Consider the following 24,122-nt stretch of genomic DNA (forward strand, 5'->3'; position numbering starts at 1 on the left):
TCTAGAAGGTTTGACCTTATCCATCTTATAGTTCAGTGCTTGGTAGAGTACAGACAAATAAGAAATGTATGTTGAATGCATGGGGCCAGTCTACAAAAGGTCAATAAGGCATTCCAAATAGTTTGGACTTCTCAAGAGCACTGAAGATCATAAAATATTTATATGCATGAAAGGTAGAGATAATCAGATCTGGATTTTAATAAACCAATTTAGAGGAGAAAATAAAGGGTATTTAGTGAGCTCTTAGATATGGATCATGATAGAGAAGAACAAATGGAGAAGATACTCAGGTTTCTGGCTTTAGGAGATACTTGAGTGGAGAATAATGTCATTAACTAACAAGCTATAGGAAGGGGTAAATACTAGGCTGTAGGCCAATAATTCTATTTCTGGATAGGTATTTTAAGTATACTGACTTGAAAGGCCAAGTAATAAACTGTTTCACTTATATTCAAAGCTATTCCATAACACAGGCATTTCCTTATTTTTAATTCTAACTAAAAAAAATGTGAAAGCCGAATTTTGATACAATAAAATTTTACTATGCCAAAAATACCACTAACCTTTCTAAATAATCAATTCAAATATGATTACAATAAAGTTTACCACTGAGGATAATTCAGTAGAGACTTCTTTCTCAAAGTCTTTTTCATAAGAGACTTATGAAAAAAATACAAATCTTAATTATGCTTGATTACAAAGCAGACCAACCATTTAGGGAATATAAAGGGAATTATTAAGGTATGGTGGAAATCATCCTCCCTTCTGCCTAATAAATACATAAAAGTTCTAAAAACAAAATTCAAATTATTTTTAGTAGTTTGAGAAAAAAAGAGAACATAGCTAAAGGAACATTACTTATGCCTTCTGCAGCAAATACATTTTTTTTAAGATAAGCATGCCCATCCTTTACCTTTGAGAGAAAAAGCCAACTATATTTCTTTGAATAGGCAACGTTCCCTTTCAATTCTAAAAATAATTTTTAGCCATATTTATTATAACAGAGTTCTGGTTTAAAACAATGTGGAAAACCCCTTACAGTGCATAAAACAACTGGTTTAAAATTGAAATTTCTTCTAAGTTCTATATTATGGTATATACTTAGATTATTTAACAACTAAATGTTATTTCAATTAATAGTGTCACCTAGATATCTAGGTGAAAGAGCTCACGTCTTACCTACATTTGATCTTATTCGACTCTTAAGAAGGGCCGGTCCTTTATACATAATTTTATGACCAATGCTAATCCAATTGTCTACAATAAATACATTCAATTAAATGATATAAAACAATAAAATGTAACTCCATCTCAGGACTCTGAGATCATGACCTGAGCTGAAATCAAGAGTTGGACACTTAACCAACTAAGCCACCCAGTCTCCTCAAATATTAGCTTTTTGATAGTTGCTACTATAAAAACAAAGGGAAATTTGCTCAACTCACACTTAAAATTTGAAATAATGCGGAGAAGAAAATTTTCAGGGGCACCTAGGTGGTCTTGATCTCTTGATCTCAGCTCAGGTCATGATCTCACTCACGGTTGTGAGACTGAGCCCCACATCAGGCACTGCACTGGGAGTGGAGCCTGCTTAAGATTCTCTCTCTCTCTCTGTGCCCCTTACCCCCCCATCCTCTAAGAAAAAAAGAAATTTCAATAAAGTGTATGAGGAGGAAAGCATTAGCTCTATGCATGCTATCCTTCATACCAAAAAAGTTTCAGATGGAGTTAAAAGTAAAAAAAGAAACCATAAAATAAGAAGAAAAATATCTGAATATAAGATGGGAAAAGGTTTTCCAAGAATAAAAGTCATAGAAGAAATTACAAAAGACTGGCATATCTGAGAAAAAAATAATTGTATAGGTAAAAATAGAATAAAATTAAAAGACAAACTAGAAAAATCTATTTTCAATATATGTCAAATGGTTAAATTCTTAATTTGTAAAGGTTTCTTACAAAACAATGGGAAAAATGATATTCAAGATAAATGAATGAAGGCCATGAACAGAAAAATCACACAAAAATACAAATTGCCAATAAACATATAAATGAGGATTTCAACCTCATTAAAAATAAAAATGCAAATGAAAGCAAGACAATAACAATAACAGATATTATGATTGGCAGATTTTTTAAAGATCTTATTTCTTTTTTCATGAGACAGAGAGAGAGAGGTAGAAACACAGGCAGAGGGAAAAGTAGGCTCCTCTCAGGGAGCCTGATGTGGGACTCGATCCCCGGACCGAGATCACGCCCTGAACCAAAGGCAGATGTTCAACCACTGAGCCACCCAGGAATCTTTGGCAGATTTTTAAAAGTAAGAGAATACAGTGTTAGTAGAAAAGGGAAGCACAGGAACTCTAACATAATTCTTGTGGTAGTTCTACAAAGTAATTTTATTTTTTATTACCTCCTAAATAATTATATTACATTATATTCAACTTAGTAGCATGATTCCTTACTTTTCTGGTTTTAAGTCTCTATAGATTATTCCCAGGCTATGTAGATGGTCTAAAGCAAGTGCAAGTTCGGCCAAGTAGAATTTGACATCTTCTTCTGTGAACATCACCTAAAGTAAAATAATAATAATTTTTGTCTTATTTTCTTTCTGTGTCTATAGTTATTTAAAATTCCATTCTAGAATTTTAATATTCAAAAAGTTATAAGTATGTTAATCACATGTAGTTTTATCCACAATTTACTTATGAAAAGAATTTGTAAAAATGATCAAATTAATCATTTTCTAAATGCTAAATGTGCACTGTGGGGGAAATAATTTCACATTTTGTTATGTAACAACTATATTCAGATTGTGCCATTGCTGCCCACCACAGTAACATTTTAGAAAGTGATCTTTAAAATGCATACTGAATTTCCACTACTAATTTAAGTATATCTTGATACATTATTGCTTTTGAAAAACTGTAATTAAAAGAAGCAGGACAAAAGACAGTTTATCAATTTGAAGTCCTACTTTCAGAATAACTTCAAAAGATAGGAAAATAACTCTTTTTGGCTCTAATACCTTAATGTAAGAATCTTGTGCCACTAGAGATAATACGATAAAACTTAATATTGAAATACAACAAAGCTTTAGGTTAAAACAGGATGCATATAGATAAAAAAATAGAGATTAATTATATACCTCTTTGGATAAGCGTGTAAACAAATCTCCTCCCCTGAGAAAATCCAAAATAAGATACAACTTCCCTTCAGTTTGGAAAGCTGAATGAAGAAAGGAAAATTTGTTTAATCCACCAGTTTGTTTTTTGGCTTACATTAGGTCAACTCATTCACAAATGAATATTATTTTTAAGCAAATTAATTATTATATCATAAATCTAAACTGATTTTTACTGGGAAGATAACCACTGATTTCTCTTAGTTTCCATGCAGAAATGTTAAATGCAGTGTTTCTTATTATGGAACCACTAGAATATTTGTTGCACTTTCTTGAGGCAATAGTCTCTCAGGAATACAGTAGTTTTAAAACATGTGATCAATAAGAAAAATTCCCTACATGGTTATTTAACTATTAAACAAAATACAAAAACCATGTCATTTAAGCGCAGGGAAAATGTGGGTTGGTTAGCTTTAATTACACATATTGAAAGTCACCACAACTTTATCCACTGAGAAAAAGCACATACATCTTTGGGGGAAAGAAAGGTGATAAAAGCTTCAGGAAGTTGACATTAAGGATCTTTCTTGCTTTTAAGACAAGTTGGGCTAACACATATGGACTATAAAATCCTGGTATACTGTTACTAATTATTATAATAAAAAACTGATTATTATTACTTATTCCTATGGCTACCACTCAGAAATATAAGTGTAAATGCAATAAAGGTCTTTAAAATTTGTTTAAGGAGTAATGGCTTAATTTCCATGACTTTATCTGGTAAACACATATAAACATACACAAGCAAATATTTATATACATTAAATTATCTGATTGCACTCAGGGAGGGGGGTATCAAGTGGAGGGATGAGGTTGCAGGTGGTTCATAACTTACCATAATGCAACTTGACAATAAAAGGATGATTAACTTCTACCAAGATATCACGCTCCATTTTTGTCCGAACACGGTCTCGAACTACAAAATATTGTACACATGGCTATACTACAATAATTTTCAGAGACAATCTTTAAAAAAAAATCTCTTTGGTGCCTATTTTGAATAAAATCTTGCTAAAACCGTAAATTCGTATTTTTATATATACCAGTAAAACTATTAGTACGTATAAATAAAACTATTACTCTTGAATTTTCAAAATTAATATTTTTTACTAAAGTATACAACCAGAAAAAATTCTTCATATTTATAAAATCTGTGCTTTAAGTTAAAAAAATTACAGAGAACATATCAGATGTTGAATCAGATGTTGGCTTTAACATTAAATTTACAAGTATTTTAATCAACGTTATTAAAAGTGGCCAAAAAAGAGTAACTTTTTAAAAACGAGGCATCCCAATGAAATATTAAAACACACAAGAAAATGGAATAGGTTTCACTACCCCTACAAACCCTATCAACTCAATTCAACAAGCATTCATTAAGCATCTGTAAAATGTGGCAGATATGGTGAAGATCGGGTATACCCAAAAAGGTCTATTTTGGGGGAAGGAAGAAAGGGAGAAGAAATAATGGGTACAGTTGAAAGAACAAAGGCTTTTTTGGAGTTAAAAAAATTGGATTCAGACTGTGTAATCCTGAGCAAGTTACCTACTTAAACTCTCTGAGCCTCCGTTACCCCTCATCTATAAAATAGAGATTACACCATTGTACCTTTGTGGACTGTGTGACCATTTGAGATAAGGTCTATACATCCCAGAGCCTGGTATATAGGAGATAATGGTAGGTATAGCACGATGAGTATGATCAAAGGGATAAAATGACTTATTACCAGTAATAAGTAGTACAGAAATTCAGAGAAAGGAAAGATGAGTTTGGGAAAGCAAGAGGGAAGAGGTGGAGTTAGGAACTTTTAGAGTGGGATTTAGATGGGTTGGATGGATCAGGCCTAAAAAAGGAAAGGCCAGGTATGGAGTGCCAGTGCAAGCAAGGATACAGAGGCATGCATGAGAAAGAGAAAAAAAACCAAATCAGTATGGAAATTGAGGGGGCGGTGAAATTAAGAGGACTCAGATTCCTGACAATCCGGAACGGCAGATACATTTATATTTGGTCCTGTAGGTAAAGCTTTCTTTTACCAACAAAAGATTTCCTGAGCAAATTCTATGTACAAGGCACTGGGAGAAATACACATACAAACAAAATAATCTTCAAGAAGCTCATAATCTGGTGGAAATGACAGACAACTAAATAAATAAATAGAATACATTCTGATAAGTATTCTGTGTTAGTAGCTCAATGGATTTAAGAGGTGAAAATGATCATTCATTAAAATTTATTTTTTTCTGTTGCATAATAAGGATAAATAATAAATGACTTGTAATCTTTAGGCTAGAGTGACTGAATGGTTATGTCAAGATGAAGCAGAGAGAATGCGGAAGAGAGTCTTCTGTGGGGGAAGGGAAGGGACAGAGAGAAAGACGAGTTGGTGTTGATTTCAATATAAAGTGACCAGATATTTAAAACACAGAAATAAGACCCCTGGAAAAAAGAAATAAAGGAATCTAAAACTAAATCCTATGTTTCACATTTTACCAGTTTTCCACTTCCAATTGGGAGATTTTGGTGCCACTGACTGAAAATGGGCAAACCAGGTATAGAAATCAAATTGTTCTTGATATCTATAAAGCTCTTTTAAATGACTTGTCTAGCTAGTGTATCAAATTCAGTATCAACCTCTGATTTCATTATCTTGTCCTATCACAACAACTCTGGTGTCCTCTATCCAATTCTGTTCCAGTCTAGCCCACATCTGTGCTTTTTCTACTGCTACCCATATGATCTTGGATTTAGTTCCTATTACCTTAGAGCTAGGTTCCAAATTTCTGTCTCTTCTAATAATTATACAAAGATAACAAAGCTTATCATTTAAAACTCACCTCTCTGCTCAGTAAGCAGCAAAAATACCCCCCACTGTATTTACTGTATATCCCTCACCTATTTATTTTACCACAATGAAGAGAACAATTATTTGGGAGTCAAGAGCTACAGGTTTTTAGTGGCCCTGCTAGTAACTAGATGAATTACCTTGCTCAAATTCTTAAACTGCTTGGGGACTTCCTGCTTCCTTCTCTATGAAATGAGAGGCTAGAATACGATGATTTTCTTTCTGATTATCTTGTGAGGTGGTTTCCTTACATGTAACACTGATGAAAACTTGTTTAGTTGAAAACGAGCGAGATTTACTTAAGAATGCCTTCATTTTGTCTGAAACAGGACTGTGTAATAATTCTAATCTGGTTTCTTTTACTAATGTAAAGACCTATTGACAAATATAAATCACTCTAGAATCAGGAATTTTGATAAGGAAATACTGGTTTAGAAGAAGGCATGTTTTATATTGGCTAAACTCTGAACCCTAAAATAGAATTTGTTAATGACTCATGCTGGCAAAGCAACTACATTCCTCTGAAATAATTTTTCTCATACAGTAGTTATTAGATTTTAAATCCTCCTTGACTTGAACATAAGAGTGAACAAGAAGAAATGCTGTTTAAGTTTCTAGGATTATATATTAAGAAACTGTTTTAAGCAATGGTTTATAAAACTTTTAGGTCCACAGACTACTGTATTAGGACAAAAGTCCCCACAAACTCAACACTACTGACTTCTATTTGACCCTATTCATTGTATTAATAGGAACTCTGAAATGGAAAGAGACTTCTGGTTAAACATAAATGTTTTACTTTCTACTTTCTTCTAAAACCCGACTGAAATTAGGATAATGGAAAAAATTATGCATAAACTCACAAGGACAAAGAACAGGAGGGGAAGCAAGAGCAGAAGATGATGAGTAAGTGATAACTTACACAGTAGTTAAGAGAAAGCTTTAAAAGCTTAGCCTAGGGGAATGAAGTCAATAAAAAATAAGCAAATTCTTGCCACAAGGCCCTTTCCAACTGGCTATTTGGTATCTCATTTTTAAAAAAGATTTTATTTATTCATGAGAGACACAGAGAGAGAGAGAGAGGCAGAGACTTAGGCAGAAGGAGAAGTAGACTCCATGCAGGAAGCCCGATGTAGGACTCGATCCTGGGACTCCGGGTTCCCGCCCTGAGTCAATGGCAGATGCTCAACCGCTGAGCCACCCAGGTGTCCTGATACCTCATTTTTTTAAATAAAAAAGATTTATTTATTTGAAAGAGAGAGTGAGAGAGAGAGAGGAGAGGGGCAGAGGGTGAAGGGGAGAATCTCAAGTGGACTCCCTGCTGAGCGGGGAGCCCAGTGTAGTGCTTGATCTCAGGACTGTGGGATCATGACCTGAGCCAAAACCAAGGGTTGGGCACTCAAACAACTGAGCCACCCAGGTGCTGTTACCTCATTCTTAAATGAGAAAAAGATAGCAAAGGATCTCCAGGCATTTGAGGAAAGGCTCTAAATATGAATAACAGCTATCAAAATAAACAGAAAAAAGGATATAAAAGGAAACAGAGACAATATAAAGAACAAAAGAAAATTTTAAAAACCTGGTAATTTATATCCACCAAGAGAGTGAAGCACCCATGAAATAAGAAGCTTTAAAAGGGGTAGGGGGAAGAAACCATTATCATCAACAAAAACTACCAAGAAAAAAAATGGAGACAGAGTTCATAGATTAAAAGACTTAAAGAGGTATCAACCAACTACAAAATAGAGATCTATATAGATCTTGATTTGAACAAATTACAAAAAGAAAGATGAATTATAACAACAGGAACAATTGGAAATTTGAACACTGCTTAGATATTTGTATATTGATTTTTTAGGTATAATGACAGAGTTGTATTATTTCTTTTAGGAATCTATCTTTTAGAGATACACACTAAAATATTTATGGAAGAAAGTTTACAATGTTTAGGATTTGCTTCATAGTATCAAGAGAAAGGAAAAGAAGAAACAGATGCAAAAAAAATTTTTTTTGACTTGAGAAAGCTGAAGCAGCAAGGAGGGTATATGGGAGTTCTCTATATTCTTTTGTTTCCTTCTGTAAATGTTTGACACTTTCCATAATAAAAAGTTTTTAGAAAGGGAATAGAGAACAAGAAAAATCTAGGAAATTAAAAATGATAGTAGAAACAAAAACATCAATAGAAAGTTTGAAAGATAATTGATATTTCCTAGAAAACAGAAAAAAAGACAAAACTGGAAAACAGTAAGGAAAAAAATGAAAAGATTCAAGAAGGTCAACATATTCAAAGAACAGGAGTTATAAAATGGGGAAAAATGACAAAATACTTTGCCAAAACCAAAGAAATGAGTTTCTAGATTCAAAGAGACCACCCAATATCTGGTATGATGAATTTTAAAAATTTACAATAAAGAAATATCACTGTACAAATTCCAGAACACCAAGGATAAAGAATAGAGTGATTCTAAAGTCTTCTAAAGAGGAAAAGCAGCTTACGTACAAAGGACTGGACGTCAGAATTGGAATAAACTTCATAATTACAACACAGGAAACTGGGAGACAATGGAAACAATGCCTTCAAATATCTGAGGGAAAATTATTCCTCACCTAGAATTTTACACTCAGCCAAATTATAAATTAACTGAGGGCATAGAATAAAGGCATTTTAAGACATTCAAGATCACAAAAAATTAATCATCTATTCACCCTTTTATTTACTTATTCATGAGAGACAGAGAGAGAGAGAAAGAGAGGCAGAGACACAGGCAGAGGGAGAAGCAGGCTCCATGCCAGGAGCCCGACGTGGGATTCAATCCCAGGACTCCAGGATTGCGCCCTGGGCCAAAGGCAGGAGCCAAACCGCTGAGCCACCCAGGGATCCCCCGAATACTGATATTCTTAACAGGTAGCCTTTTCTAAAAGGAATTGAGCATTTATTTCCTTTCCTGATATCTTTTAGGTATTCCAGTTTTATAGTTTCCTTTACCTATGTTATGCACAACACAGATCCCGTAAAATATATGAAACCTACTCTTGTTCTTGTTGTGAGTGAACTCTTTTAAGTTCCGCCAATGTAATTTTATAACATGGAATTTAAGCATAAAGTTATACAAGTAGCGATATAAAGTAGGGCACTGAGGATATAATTTAACTCCCTGGGCCTAGCAAGAATCAAGTAAGTAGTGTGCCAGTTGTAGAGACTAGATAGGAAAGAAAATACATTCAGGAAGGGAGTAAGAGAAAGGAAAAATAGGATGGTGTTTATAGAGAATGCTGGAATTTCTTGGAATGATGATATCCAGGGTAGGTGACTAACTGGGAAGAATAATATCAGAAATAATAAATGATCATCACAAATATCCCTTCCTGAAAATTTTAAAAGTTTAAGATTATATATAAATTGCAGAGGAAAAAATGATGTCAGAAATCAATACAACTACTAGAGGTTATGTGGTAAAATAGCCAATATTACTAAATAAAAGATTTAAATATTTTAAAAACTATGTATAATTTCTTCTAAATAACTATGTACCTAAGAGTCAAATTCTATATAAAATTGTTCAAAATCAGAGGATTAGAATAAAAACTTGGAGACCAGAAGTCAAAATGATAAAGTCCTTAAAATAAAAGCTATTCTGCATCCAGTAAATCAGTACATTTTTACATTAAAATAATCACATTAATTTGAAGATGAATCAAACCCAGTTTGAATTTTCTAAACCTCTATTTGCAAAAGCCCAAGATGAATTTATAATACTTCTTTTATAACATGGCAACTACCATTCTCACTAGTCATATGATTCCTAGCCCAGTAGGAAAAATTCACTAAAATAAAGTCTAAATTTAAAGACAGTAGCAGAAACAGATTCAGAATGTAAGTAATTGGCCTAGGAGTCACTGGAGATCTGTTGAGACCTTTCAGTTTGCTTAGACTACTCAAACAGTATAAACAGTCACAGCACTTACCTTTCAGTGTGGCCTTCTTCAATACTTTCATGGCATAAAGCTGTCTAGCATCAGAGCCTGAGATTTTTTTGACTAAGAAAACCTGTATTTAAATGAGAGATAATAAGTTTTACAAAGTATCACAAACTATGCCATTGTTAAAAATAAGATCCTTTCTATAATAGTTTATTATCAGAGATTCTGATACACTGTAGATATTTCTTTTTCTTATGTATCAACTATAAATACAATGAGTTGTAAACACTGGTAATAACTTGGGGTGTCAACATAAGTGAATACCTTGTTTTCTTTCTTTTTGTTGTCTGCCAATTCCCAAAGAGCATATAAGACACAAAAATTTTTAAACTATGTAATTAAAGTCTAACATGTTTGAAGTATAACACAGGTAGTCATTGCTCTGCTTTTAACAAAATAAAAATTCTTCTGATTTGATAGAAATTGTCACACAGTTCTCCTTGACCACAATTTTCTATTGATACAATTATTTATTGATAATTGGTCTTTTCAAGGTATGAAAACTGCACATAAATTTTTCATTGCTGGGCAGAACGATTTAAAACACACTGAAGAGGCCATTCACAAATATTTAATGTGACTTAAGACAGGACCCTACCTTTTGATCTTTTAAAAACCAAATTATCATATATAACTAAATATGAAGAACACAGTTCCTAGGTATGTTACTGAGCTTCTTGATTTTCCAAATTATTTTTAGCTTCTTTCAAAATATAGTGTGAAATTTATGCAAAATGAATAAGCCTGCTTTAAATAATTCAGTCATGCTATAACATGACTAATATAAAACTATCTATAAATCTCTTCTATTCATTTTGATCATTAGGCTTGTGATCTAAGTTTTTACTTAAATCAGTTCATTAATTTACAATGTAAAATTAGTTTCAGGTGTACAATATAGTGATGCATGATCTTCTTCATTCAATCTTTAAGCATACTGGCTAAATCTGAATTTCAACTTTTTTCTTCACCTATTCTTTCCTAGCATTTGTTATTGAGTTGCTACAGATGGGAAGAGAAGCAATTATAATCAAGAATTAACTTTCAGGTCAGCTCTCAATTACCTGCACTAGCATGCCAGTCCATTAACACAAAATCAAAAAATGCTACATTCAACTGATTCTAGGGCAAGTCGAGTTTCTCACTTTGAGAAACTGTGCTAAAGGTGATTGACAGTGACCTCAAAAAGTCTAGTGAAGAGCACCACAACTTGCACAGAAACTTTGATGCATTGTGTGTTCCTCTCCCCAAATCGCTCCCCCACCCCCCACCCCTCTCATGATGCCTCATCACTCTTTAGTTCTTTTTAGCCAGTTAGCAGGGAGCCAAACTAGGGAGAAAAAGCATTCTTAATCAGGCTCCTAAGATGGAATGATGTTCAAATGTTAAAAGTAATCAGAGATTATTAATATTTTTGAACAGAAATAAATTCTAATTAGGTGGAAATAATTAGGATTCACCTGGTATTTATTCTTAAAATTCCCTTATCAAGCTTCTTTGTGCCATTCTACAAGAAAAATTCTCCCTGTGGATTCCAAACTTCTTTCATCCTTCTTTGAAAGTACTTTAACACTTTTCAGCACTTCTAGTTTGTAAAGGACCTTCACAAGCATTTGTAATACATCATCATGATAATTTTGGGAGGCAGGCGGACTAAGGAATGCCTATTTATAGCTGCACAAGCTATGGCTAAGAGAGGTTAAATAATTTGACTAGTGTCACAGTGGAGGTATTGGAACAAGAACCAGGCCAGCCACCCAGTTCTGTGCTCCTGCTCAGGCACTCTTAATCTATTCCCTCTGGCAGGTCACCAGTCAAGTGTAGCCGGAGCAGCAGTGGTCCCAGATGCCATCGGATCTTCCCCAACCACAGCATTCATGACCTTTCGAACTCCCCCATGAAGCTATTCTAAGCTCTGACAGGTCATCCCTGTTTCCTTGGCTTACGCTGTCTTTTTAGGATGAGTAAGAAAGGAGACGCCCTATTTTTAATGTTTGCTATTTATAGTAAGGTATTTAAGTTACTTTTAAAGAAATAAAGGGAGATGCATGCTAACCTCTGGCAACTTAAATATTGTGTTCTCTGAAAATCTAATGTATAGAAAGAAACCAATCTATTTGGGTTTATCCATAATGCATCTTCATGATAATACAATTTCATAGCAGATACTATGTGCTTGGCCTTTTATCATTTAATTTTCACTACTAACCTATGAGGTCAGAACTATTATTTACTCATTACTTCTGTTTTTTAAAAAATATTTATTTATTCATGAGAGACACAGAGAGAGAGGCAGAGACACAGGCAGAGGGAGAAGCAGGTTCCATGCAGGGAGCCCGGTTACTCATTACTTCTTTCCAGAATTATATGTTAGATATTGTGCTACCAGCTCAATGCTGAGACACGGCACAAAGAATGTCCCTTGCACTCACTGAAAGAACACATAGTCTAGTTGAGGAGATAGCCAATAAACAAACAACTACACAAATGAAAAACTGCAATTGTGGTGAGTGCTGTGAAGATGACATGTATAATGTTCTGACAGGGTAAAATACAGGGATATGACCTAGTCAGAATGGCAGAGAAGACTTCTTTGAGATGATAACCATGAAAGGTATTAATAAGATGAAGAAGGGGTGGGGTGGAGTGTTTCACGCAAAGGAAGGCACATGTGCAAAGGCTTTCTAGTAGGATGGAGCCAGGGGCTTAAGAAAAAAAAAGGGCCAATGTAGCCAGAAGACAGGTAGTGAAAAATACAAAAGTGATGTTGTTGAGGTCACTAGGCACCAGAACAAGGGGCTCCTCAACCATCTTAAGAGTATGTATGCCTTTATCCTAAAGGCTAAAGGAAGCTACTGAAGTATAAGATTACCTCTTGTTGGCTGTCATGTAAATAGTGGCTTGAGGAAAGAATAAATTTGGAAGTTCCAGTTAGGAGCCTCCTTCAACAGGCCAAGGAGAAATGGGAGTGGTATAGAATGGAGGAATGGCAGGGGAGAAGGAGAGGACAGGCATGATTTGAGAAATCTTTAACGCAGTAGGACTTGCTGATAGATCACATTGGTGGTGAGAGGCAAGGGGAAAGGGTGGGCCATGGAACGATATGTTAAAAATGCCTCCCAAGTTTCTGGCTTGCTTAACTGGATGCCATTCACAGTTGCAAAGAAAAGTGAAACAGGATAGGATTGGGGGGGAGGGGAAAATCATGACTTTGGTTGTAGACATGTTGAGTTTAAACTGCCTTTGAGTCATGTGAAGAGAAAAAAATATGCAGCTGTACATAGAGTTCAGAGCTTAGAGGCACAATCTAGATTGGAGATAGAAATCTGTTAGGAAAGCTGTATGTGGGTTATAATTAAGACAGTGGGCATAGAGAAAATAATTAGTAGGGAGTATAGAGTGAGGAGAAGGCAGCCTAGAATGGAACCTTGAGGAATTTTAATATTTAATGACGGCTGAAAGGAAAATAGGGCTTGAAGAGGTTAAGTAACTTGTTTAAGCACACATAACAAGTAAGTAGAAGAAAAAAAAATCCATGTCTGGCTGATCCAGAGCTTAAACTTGCAACCATTACATTCTACTGCCTACTTACCCCTATATTTGAAACAAAAGCATCATTTTGAGTTTAAAAGAGGTTAACAGATGTAATAAATCACCTATATTAGCCAAGAATTGCTAAACAGTCCCCCTAAAACACACAAGGGAGCTAAAGTGGTGTTGTTTTGAGGGCTTGCAAAGCATAATATCTTCAGATGTTTCATCACGGGGAGGTGGTAAGGAAGCATTGCAATGTGAAAGTTGAATGCAGTCGGAGAATCTTCCTCCTACTGAGGAATGGATTAGTTATATCAAATCGTAGTAATCATAATACTGTACTTCTCAAAAAGGAGGACAGAAAGTGTCCTGAGGTATGCAGCAGGGGGACAAGGAATATTTGAAGAAAATGATGATGATGTTGCATCTTCTGGACCAATTGTAGTTGGTGGCTCTGGGAAACATTTTTGATATTAAAAACAAACATGAATATCATTGAATAGAATGCAACCTTTGCATTCATTTTGAAAATTACTTGTAAGTCTCCAGAATTTCATACTCATAGTGGTAATCCCCCACCCTAATTCCATGGGTGTAACCATTCACTTTCTGCTGGTATTAGGGATACTCTGGAAGAAAGATTGGGATATATTGCTATAATGTATCTGGCAAGATCACCTTCCAAATTTACATGAGGACTCAAAAAGATTATCAGGGGAATATTTTTTATTTTAAACATCTGCAAAATGCAATTGAGAGGTCACATGGTCTTGAAGATAAAATAAATATGAAGTGATTACTGCCAATTTATGAAAATTTCCAGTGTCCTTTAAATGACTTTATTCACTTTCCCAAACTTAGTGATAGTGACAAATTTAAGAAGAGAGAAACATTGCTTAAACAGAGATTGGTAATATTTCATAAAATATTTCCATTCTCCATCTGTATGAACAAATTCTAAAAAAAAAAAAACACTTTTTAAAAACACACACACTCATGACTTACCTTTCCAAATGATCCCTGCCCTAATACTTTTAAAAGTTCAAATTGGGAAGGATCTGCCTTTTCATGTCCTTCCTTTACATGATGTGTGATCGCAATTTCTTTGATACTGCCTTCTTCCTATTGACATAAAAAAAATAAAAAGGGGGAGGAGAGAGTTAGAGATAGTTTCTCCAGCTCTAAATCAAGAAATATAAATTTAGCATATCATATTAGAAATCCTCCAATTATTATTATTTTTAAAGTAAGCTCTATGTCCAACATGGGGCTTGAACATGTGACCCCAAGATCAAGAGTTGCATGCTCTACCAACTGAGCCAGCCATGTGACCTGCAAATACACTTTCAAGTTAAAAGTCAGAGAGAATGATACCAGCCCACTGCATAAAACCAATTTAACCTCTACTTAACATTAGCACTGAGGTGTTTCCAAGTCTTCATTCTTCCTATTGGAGACAATTAGAATAGTTTCATGGGATAAGGGCAGAGGGTGTAAAGAAGTCTGAAAACACAAAAGAATAATTTGCTGTGTTCTTTTTTTTTTTAAGATTTATTTATTTATTTATTCACGACAGACAGAGAGAGAGAGAGGCAGAGAGACAGGTAGAGGGAGAAGCAGGCTCCATGCAGGGAGCCTGATGTGGGACTCGATCCCAGGTCTCCAGGATCAGGCCCTGGGCTGAGTGCAGTGCTAAACCGCTGCGTCACTGGGGCTGCCCTAATTTGCTGTGTTCTGACATGTGCTGGTATTAGGTAGAACCATGTCCCCCTCCACATACACAAATCATGTTTATTGGAGAGTGGGGTTGAAAAATATTCCAAGGCAAACATGGTGATTTCTTTTTTTTTAAGATTTTATTTATTTATTCATGAGAGACACAGAGAGTGAGAGAGGCAAAGACACAGGCAGAGGGAGAAGCAGGCTCTATGCAGGGGGCCTGACATAGGTCTCCAGGATCACACCCTGGACTGAAGGCGGCGCTAAACGGCTGAGCCACCCTGGCTGCCCAAATATGGAGATTTCTACCCTCAGCAAGGCCATTTGAATCAGTATGCTGAAATTTATTTTGTTGGAAATATATAAATTACTTTCTGTTTCGAGGACTACTTGAGATCTGAGAGGGGGAGAAGGCAATAACTCTAAAACACAAAATCAAAAAAGATTTAACATATGGATGGAGGATTAGACACAGGAAAGAAGTTACTACTCAGCATAGTGAAACAGTGGAAGGTCTTAGGGTTAAGAGAAGAATTTTTAGACAGCGGATACTTCAGTATATCTGAGGGAAGGCATCAGAAATGAAGAAAGGTTGAAAATATATGTAGGTATATACAGAATTTCAATTACTTATTCACTCTGGGATTAGCAGATAAAGTACACCTTATTTAATTAAGACAAGTATTATAGGTTACAGCCAAAAACAATGAAGCAAAACCCAACAATACCAGAAATATAAGCCTATCAAAGACTATTTCTTTTTTTGCCTATCATGTTATTTTTTTCCTATTGCCTAAGTATTAGTAGAATCGAATGTGTTGTACACAAATAATTATTTTTATTATTTTTGTGTTCCATATGCATGTTTGAGCTCAACTAACATTTTCTGAGATAGGATGTTGGCTATATATAGAGTTACACAGTTTTTAAAAAGATATACTAGGTATCCTAATGTGGCAGGTTTTGAAAATGAGCACTGAAAGGAAGAAAAGCTCCTGTAACAGGACAAAAAAGGAATCCAGCTCCACCATTTTACTTTGTAAGACCTAAGTGTGTAGACTGTGTGACTACTTAGGCAACTTAATCATTTTGGATGCTCTCAAAACTGTGGCAACAATAAAACAATCTTCTAACATGGTTTAGTCCTTTATTTTGTAATTTCACATGCACTATCTCCTTTATTTCTCATAACCATCCTGTGCAGTAGGTGTTAGGGTAGAACCAAGCATTACCTGACTCTGAGACTCTACTCCCTTCCTGTGCAACCCTTCTCTGCAAATAAGACCGGTGTATAGGGGCTCGAGAGTGATAGCTCTTTGTAGCTATATTAGGAAAGGTAGGAAGCAAATTACCAAATTCTTTTAAGAAAACTTTCAAAGAACACTGTATATGTGGAACTGATTAAGGAAGACTTAGATCAAAATCCAGCAAATATTTATTAAGCACCTACCATGTACCAAGCCTGGATTAGGTGCTTTTTTCACCTGTTATCTTACACGTATGCTTTATAACAAATCTTTGGCTACATATTGATGTTAGCAAGGGCTGATAACAGGGTGGAGTATACTTCAGAGCAAGCAAAAACATCTCAGAATTCTCTACAGACTCCCCCATTCATCACTAGAAATTTGACAGATCTTTTAAAGGCCAAATGGTTGGAATACAATCTGAAGTTTAAAGAGATTAAGTAAAGATCACAAGCCAATAACTGGCAGACTTATGGCTCAATTCCAGGTTCTGACTTCTAAAACAAGGCTCTTAGCATTATACCACACTGAGACTGTTAGAGCCTCTGTGGTTCTCCATCCAAGATCAATGACAGGAACATACACATTTATTCCCTACTGGTATGTAACTCTTGGGGTCAGTTAGCTAAAGTGATTAGAGAAATGTCTCTGAACTTTTGGTAGCATATCCTCATCAGTAAAAAAAAAAAAAAGCATATACCTAATATTTGTATACGTTATAGATTATATACACTTTTTCTATTACTAAATTATGTACATTACACATGGAAATTCTCCTCTTTCTTTTCTGTAACCCAAAGTGCTGTCACATCACACTTTAGAGACTAGTGGATTACAGACTTAAACTCAAAAGGCCAAGGTCACAGGTTGGATTTTAACATGTACCAGTCAGCCTACTATGGAAAAAACTATCTGTTCAAGAGCCTAACTGGAATCTAACAGCCATTTATGCCTTTAAATCATGTTACTCTATAACATTCTATGTCTTACCAGTTTTCTTGGGTAAGTGGGATGTAATTTTAGACTGCAATATTGTTTCATCTTTTATTTCATAAAAATACATACTATAATTGTATGTCACAAAGGTGCAACACAGGTAGGGAAGGATCACTGAATTATAAATGTTTTGTATTTTGCAGTAGGCATAGAAGATCAAGTCTTATTCTCATAATGAGAGCTGCAATCAGGTTATGGACCTCAAAATAAACAGCAGTAACTATTCAAGCCTTCCTTTCCTCTCATGTCAACAAGTTACCAAAAAACACAGAATCTCCCTTTGACCCTTTCATTCAACAAACATATACTAAAACATCTACTATGCATCAAACATGGTAATGGGAATACCTTTCTTTCTTTCTTTTCCTATTTCCAATAGCATGGCCCAGGTATAATCCTTAATTACCTTTCCTGTGGAAAACTGAAACAAACTTGGTTACTCGTAATGACCCCTTTGTGCCAATGCCAGTCCACTTCATCCTCCTGCCAAATTCACTTTCTGAAATGAGAGCTCCAGTCATATGACCAGAGTGCTCAAAAGCTCTCCTGAGTTTTCATAAATTAAATGCACTGCTTAACCTTGGCACTTGAGGCCCTCTACAATATGGCTACAACTTACTTTTATGGTATTTTCTCCCAACACTGCCTTACACGTAATCTTTTGTCAACCTGGGTTCTTTCCTGTTCCTCAAACATTTTGTTTTTAAAATCAAAGTAATACATGCACATGGATGACAAATCAAATAGTGACAGAATACCTTATGATTAAACTCAAGTCTCTTCTCACTCCCATTCCTCAGGTTTTTAAAAAAGTTCTTTCTGCACTTACTTTGATAATTTCTTGGTTTATTAAAGACAATGCCTGCTAATTTAAAGTAAGATGAAGGAATCACTCATACCACTTTCATCATCTTCCCGATTGTTTGATAATTATATTACTTTTACATAAACTTCTTTCTATTACTGTTGTATAGAATCCTAACTGTTTTGTTTTGGTTTATTTCAAGATTTATTTATTTGGGAGAGGGAGAGAGAGAGAGAGAATATGAGGAGGGTTGGGGCAGAGGGAGTGGGAGAGAGAGAATCTCAAGCAGATTCCACCATGAGCACTGAAACTGATGTGGGGCTTAATCTCATGACCCTGAGATCACCACCTGAGCTGAAACCAAGAATTGGACACTTAACTGACTGAGCCACCCAGGAGTGGAGCCCCACGTGGGCCTTGAACTCACAACTCTGAGATCAAAACCTGAGCTGAAATCAAGAGCTGGACGCTTAAATGATTGAGCCACCTAGGTGCCCCTTAACTCCTCACTTTACAAAGGAGGTTAACAATGCCTATACGTTTTTTTCTCTCAAACTTCCCTATGTTTTTATTAATATTAAAAAATTAACATTCTCTTCTGTAACTACAAGCAAATCCTTCATGCTGTCACCACAGCCATTTATTTATTTACTTGTTTGTTTGTTTAGCAGGCCTATACAGCAGCATTCACATTTTTAAGACAATATATTGTTTACATCCTGGCTAGAAAGTACATTAAATTTCCTTTTATATGGGCCCATAAAAGTGACTTCCAAGACAATCCAAAGGGACTCAAAACAAAACAAAACAACAATTCATCAAATGCTTAAATTCATGATACATTTTACTCTGAGTTCTATTGGGACCATAATTTTTTTTACATGTTTTTCTTTTTTTTGAAGATTTTATTTATTTATTTATGAGAGATACAGAGAGAGGCAGAGACAGAGGCAGAAGGAGAAGCAGGCTCCCTGAGGGGGGCCTGATGTGGGACTTGATCCCAGAACTCTGGGATTACACCTGGAGCTAGGATCACAGCCCCATCATCCCTGGGGGGAGGGAAAGGTTAATCTGACCATTAGTCTTAATTTTTCCTTAATCCTTTACCATACTTCCCATTCTTCTGAGAGCCCTCCATTAGGTTGTTCTCTAGGCTTTGCTGCATAGGTATTACCTCTAGATATCTTTTCAGTGCTTCCCTGGTCGAACCCACTATTCACAGTTTCCCATGTCCTTCTCTTTCTAAGATTACTCCCTTGTAACTTGTTAAGAAAGGTGATGTGGAAAAAAGTTTTCTGAACCTTGCACATCTGAAGATGTCTTTGTCTTCACATTTGTACACTTTGGCTTGGTACCAAATTCTAGAATAAAAGCAATCTGGCCTTGAAAGTTGATGCTAATGGTCCACTGCCCTCTAGCAGCCAGGACTGCTACTGAGATGGGTGATGCTAGCCATATACACATTTTTTTGGGAAGGTGAACTGTTTTCTTTCCAGACTCTAAGAATTTTCTCTGTCCTTGTACTTCGGAAATTCCACACTAGTGAGATAGATATGGGTCTCCTTTCTCTTAGAATGCTAGATGGTTGGTAAGCCTTTATAATCTAGAGACCTGAATTCTTCTGTGTCAATGCTAACATTTTTTTCTTTTGATAATTTCCTTCCATCCATTTTTCAGGGTTTGTCTTTTTGCAATTTCTCTATTAGTTAGGTATTGTATATCTGGGATTGAATCCTGTATGTCACTTATCTTTTTTCTATTTTCTGAGAGACTTCCTTGGTTTTTATTTTCCCATCCTCATACTGAATTTCTTATTCTGGCAAATCTTATTTTAAAATAAATTTGTAAGTGCTCCTTTTGTCAATGTTTCTTAAAAAAAAAAAAAAAAAACAACCCAGCAACTTCCTCCATTCCCTACCCTTTTACCCTAAAAATTTCTAAAGATCTGTCCCTGTTTTATCTTTAACGCTTTTGGGTTCCTTCCAAGTTTAAATTTTCACTAATCACATTAAGCAAGCTACCTTCCTTCTATCTACTTTTATGTGTATGTAGTCATAGGAGTATAGGCAAAATACCCTTGATTGGTATCTCAATGCCAGACTGTGCTTAATGTCACCAGTTTCTCCAAGTTATGGGACCATGGGTATTTTTGAAATGAATTTGAGGTTCAACCAGGACAATACTAAAGCTTGAGTAATCTTGAACAACACGGAGAAAAGCAACAATGTGCTCTTCTAGCTCATAACTAGAATCCAATGAGATGGGTGCAGAGAGGAATATCAAATTTCTGAAGGCACTGATAATCCAAGGATGGACATTTGCATGTGACAAACAGATCTTGCCAATAAACCACTTGTTACCAAAGTAAGTCTGTTACATTAAAACAAAGTACAGTTTGTAAAATTGTATTTTTCCTGTAAGTACACAGTGAAGCAACTATAATTTTATGGAAAAAGAATTTTGTCAATGAAGTCAAGCATAGATTTGAGTTAGATCCATTATTCCCCTGTGAGGTTCACATATTTTTACATTCTCTGGCACAAGTATGTGTGTGTGTGTGTGTGTGTTTGTGTGTGTATATATATATAATTTACTTATTTATGAGAGACACAGAGAGAGAGAGGCAGAGATATAGGCAGAGGGAGAAGCCGTCTCCCCATGGGGAGCCCGATGCCAGACTCAATACCCAGACCAAGGATCACACCCTGAGCCAAAGGCAGACATTCAACTACTGAATCACCCAGGCGTCCAAGTATATATTAAATGATACATTGATATGTGCCCATTCATCATCACGAAGAAACTTACATTGTATATTTCTAAAAATTATAGTAGATTCTGTATTTTTATTTTTACAAAGTCTATGTTTATTTGATAAGTAAAGTTCTAGTTGTAGGTAAAACTGTGAGGTTGGCAACTGTCTCCATCACAACCCTGTATCATTGGTCTACACTCCCATTATTTTTGGATATTTGCCATCCCCAGCCTAGGTGTACAATACCCTCAAGCTATGTATGGGAAGTCATTCATTAATCCATTTAAACATTTATTTATTGAGTACCTTATACATGCCAAGCAAGCACTCTTCTAGGTGCCTGAGATATATAATAAATGAAATAGACCAAAATCTCTGGCATTTTGGGGAGAAACCAAGCGATAAGAATAGGTATATTCAGGTTAGAACAAGATACATATTCTTTTTTACCATGGAAAAAAGATACTAAGTTGGGTGAAAGGGATCAGAAGTGTAGGGATAAAAAGGAAAGCTTGCAATTTTTTTTGAAAGTGTGCAATTTTAAATAAAACCATCACTGCAGGTTTTACTGAAGAGGTGCTATTTGAGTAAAGACCAGAAGGATGTGATGGAGTCAACCATCTTGGGGAAGAGTATCTCAAGCAGAGACAAGCCAGTGGAAAGGTCAGTGTGGGAGCACACATGGAAACCAGTGTTTGGATCAGAGAGGAAGAGAAGAACAGGTAAAGAGGAGACTAAAATTCAGGAGACTTTGGTCCTTTTGCTTCTTCCTAATTGCCTGGTCCTAATGGAAATGTTTCTAATCTATGATATATTCTCTTAGGGCCATTCCTTTCTGTTAGAAGGCAATTCAGATTATGAGCCACATAGTGTGTGAGGTGTTATTGATACTAAGAGTATCTGCTCTCTAGGAATTTACCTAGGATTTCAAGGATTTATTATTGGATATATACTTGTTTAGATGTGACCTATCATAGAAAAAACAAGGTCAGTTAACAAATATATAATTTTAGGAATTCTGTAAAGAGTATCATTTTAGACATCACAGAAAAATGGCAGAAGAAATTCATGGACAGGTGGACCTTTCAGTGTTCCTCCAGTGACACAGAAAGTCACCTCATTTGTTTTCCAGGACCACCAAGAGGTCTGTAGGTTTCTTCTTAAATGGTTCTTAAAGTTCACCCTTTAATGGGAAAAAATTAACTTAATGTTTCCTTTTTAAGTCAAGAGGAAAAAGATGGAATTTTGTTCTGAAAATGTAAAGGGATTAAAGAAAAGGAACAGAAAGCGATGCTGTCTATTTGAGTTACAGAAAACCTAATATTGTAACACACTACCATTAAGTAAACAGACTGGGTGATATTAATTGATTTTAAAGGATGATTCAACTTTTGGCATTATGCCCTGACTTGTATACATAATTTCCTTTTTCCTGCTCTCCCTTGGGTCAGGAAGTGTGTTCTTAAGGCATTTGTATTTTCTAAATTGTTTTGAATGTCAGAAAATACGGTTGGAACTTGAAGTAAATTATTTAAATTTTTTTTGGTAAAAACTAATAAATAAATCTTTTCTTTTCTAACCATAGATATGTAACTTTTTTTTTGCCTACCATAAATTAGACCTTACAAATGAAAAACGTATACTTTATCTGCCTCTTGAATGTAATTCAAAATTAAAGTATTAATCTCTGTACAGATACCTAAGGTTCTATAATACATAGTTTTTAATTTTAAAAAGATGTTAATTTTTAGATGATCTAGATACATAAAAATTTAGGCTGGTTATTCAAGCCATGCTGGAAAAAAAATCACATTTTAAGGTATTCCAGAATACAACTGGACCAAATCCAACTTACTTATTTGTTAATGGATGATAAATATGCTCAACATTTTTCATTTAACCAAATTCTCTAAGAGTATTCCAAGCCAGCTTCTTCTTTCTATGTTTGAGAAACCAGCATTGCTTTTCTTCAGACTAACATTCCTAATCATTGCTACACAGAGCAGTTTTCTCCTAATCGAGAATCCCAATCAAAAAATTAAATTCTCTTTAAAGAGCAGCAGGATAGCGCAATTCTCATGGCAAAATATCAAGTTTATTTGGCAGAATTTTAGATGAAATAAAATGCAAATTATCATTCACTAACACATTTTAACAAAATAATGCTTTGAAAGCTGTGCCTACTCTAAGTTAGATAAAATTACTTAAAGTTACTTAAATACAGTTGATTAAAAACTTCAAAATTTGAAAGGAGTCAATTTCAACAAAACTCTGACTTTAAGCTCTTCACTCTCTAAAATAATACATTTTCCAACCCATCAAAATATTGCTTACATTATAATAATCTCCTAAATACTAGTAAATTCACAATTTTGTTCATGCCTGGTTTAATACTGAGTTACTGTCATCTGTTTTATTATACAAAATTACAAACATGGACAAAATAAAAACTACCAGTAAAAAAAGCCGATGTAAAAATAAGTTTACAAAATATACAGTTGAAACGAATAATATACTTAAGTGGCTTTCTTTTAGCAAACAGAAATACTATCCTTTAAAAGTTCTTTAAAAACTGGTTTTGAATTTTGGAAAGCTTCTTAAACGAATATATAAAATGAAATAATTGTTTAATTAGTATAATTACACTGAGCTCCTACTAAAACATTTTAGTCTTTACAGAAGTTTAACAAAACTTACCTGTATAGAGCGAACACGAAAAGACAAAAATTTAAACATGGCTACGAAACCATGATGGTGATAAAAGAATTTCTGACCGTAAAACTTAGGTTGGAAAGAGAAGGCCAAGCCCCTGCAAAGTTTTCTCCTACCAGCTGTTCCGGCAATTAGAAAATTTCCTGTCAGGCGGGTCCTGAAATGCTAGAAAAAGAGGCCTGACAATTTTCCTGTGGTAAAAGAAAGGAGAAACGTAATGGCGAGGGCACTATGTAGCTGATAGGTAGGGAGGCCAGAACAGGAAACCAAAACAGATTTGCTGATAGCAAAATCCTGTTAAAATGTTAACTCCTGGTTCCCAGCAATCTAGACAATTTTCACAACCAGT

The 24,122-nt window shown here is 35.0% G+C and overlaps 1 protein-coding gene across 7 annotated transcripts in view; it reads right to left on the reverse strand.

Moving 5' to 3' along the window:
* RPS6KA3 (ribosomal protein S6 kinase A3) overlaps positions 1-24,122 on the reverse strand; it is a 111,082-nt gene that overhangs the window by 39,412 nt on the left and 47,548 nt on the right. For 6 of the 7 annotated variants that reach the window (XM_055338222.1, XM_055338225.1, XM_055338224.1 and 3 more), the window contains 5 exons: positions 14,545-14,661; positions 9,991-10,072; positions 4,017-4,097; positions 3,146-3,225; positions 2,463-2,569 (listed from right to left, as the gene is read on the reverse strand). In XM_055338222.1, the coding sequence (XP_055194197.1) occupies positions 2,463-2,569; positions 3,146-3,225; positions 4,017-4,097; positions 9,991-10,072; positions 14,545-14,661 (467 nt within the window). Of the gene's footprint in view, positions 1-2,462; positions 2,570-3,145; positions 3,226-4,016; positions 4,098-9,990; positions 10,073-14,544; positions 14,662-23,758; positions 23,879-24,122 lie in introns of those variants that run through there. The other variant, XM_055338223.1, reaches the window with a different exon arrangement.

This window comes from Nyctereutes procyonoides, unplaced genomic scaffold (genome assembly GCF_905146905.1).
Source record: "Nyctereutes procyonoides isolate TBG_1078 unplaced genomic scaffold, NYPRO_anot_genome, whole genome shotgun sequence".
Taxonomy (NCBI): domain Eukaryota; kingdom Metazoa; phylum Chordata; class Mammalia; order Carnivora; family Canidae; genus Nyctereutes; species Nyctereutes procyonoides.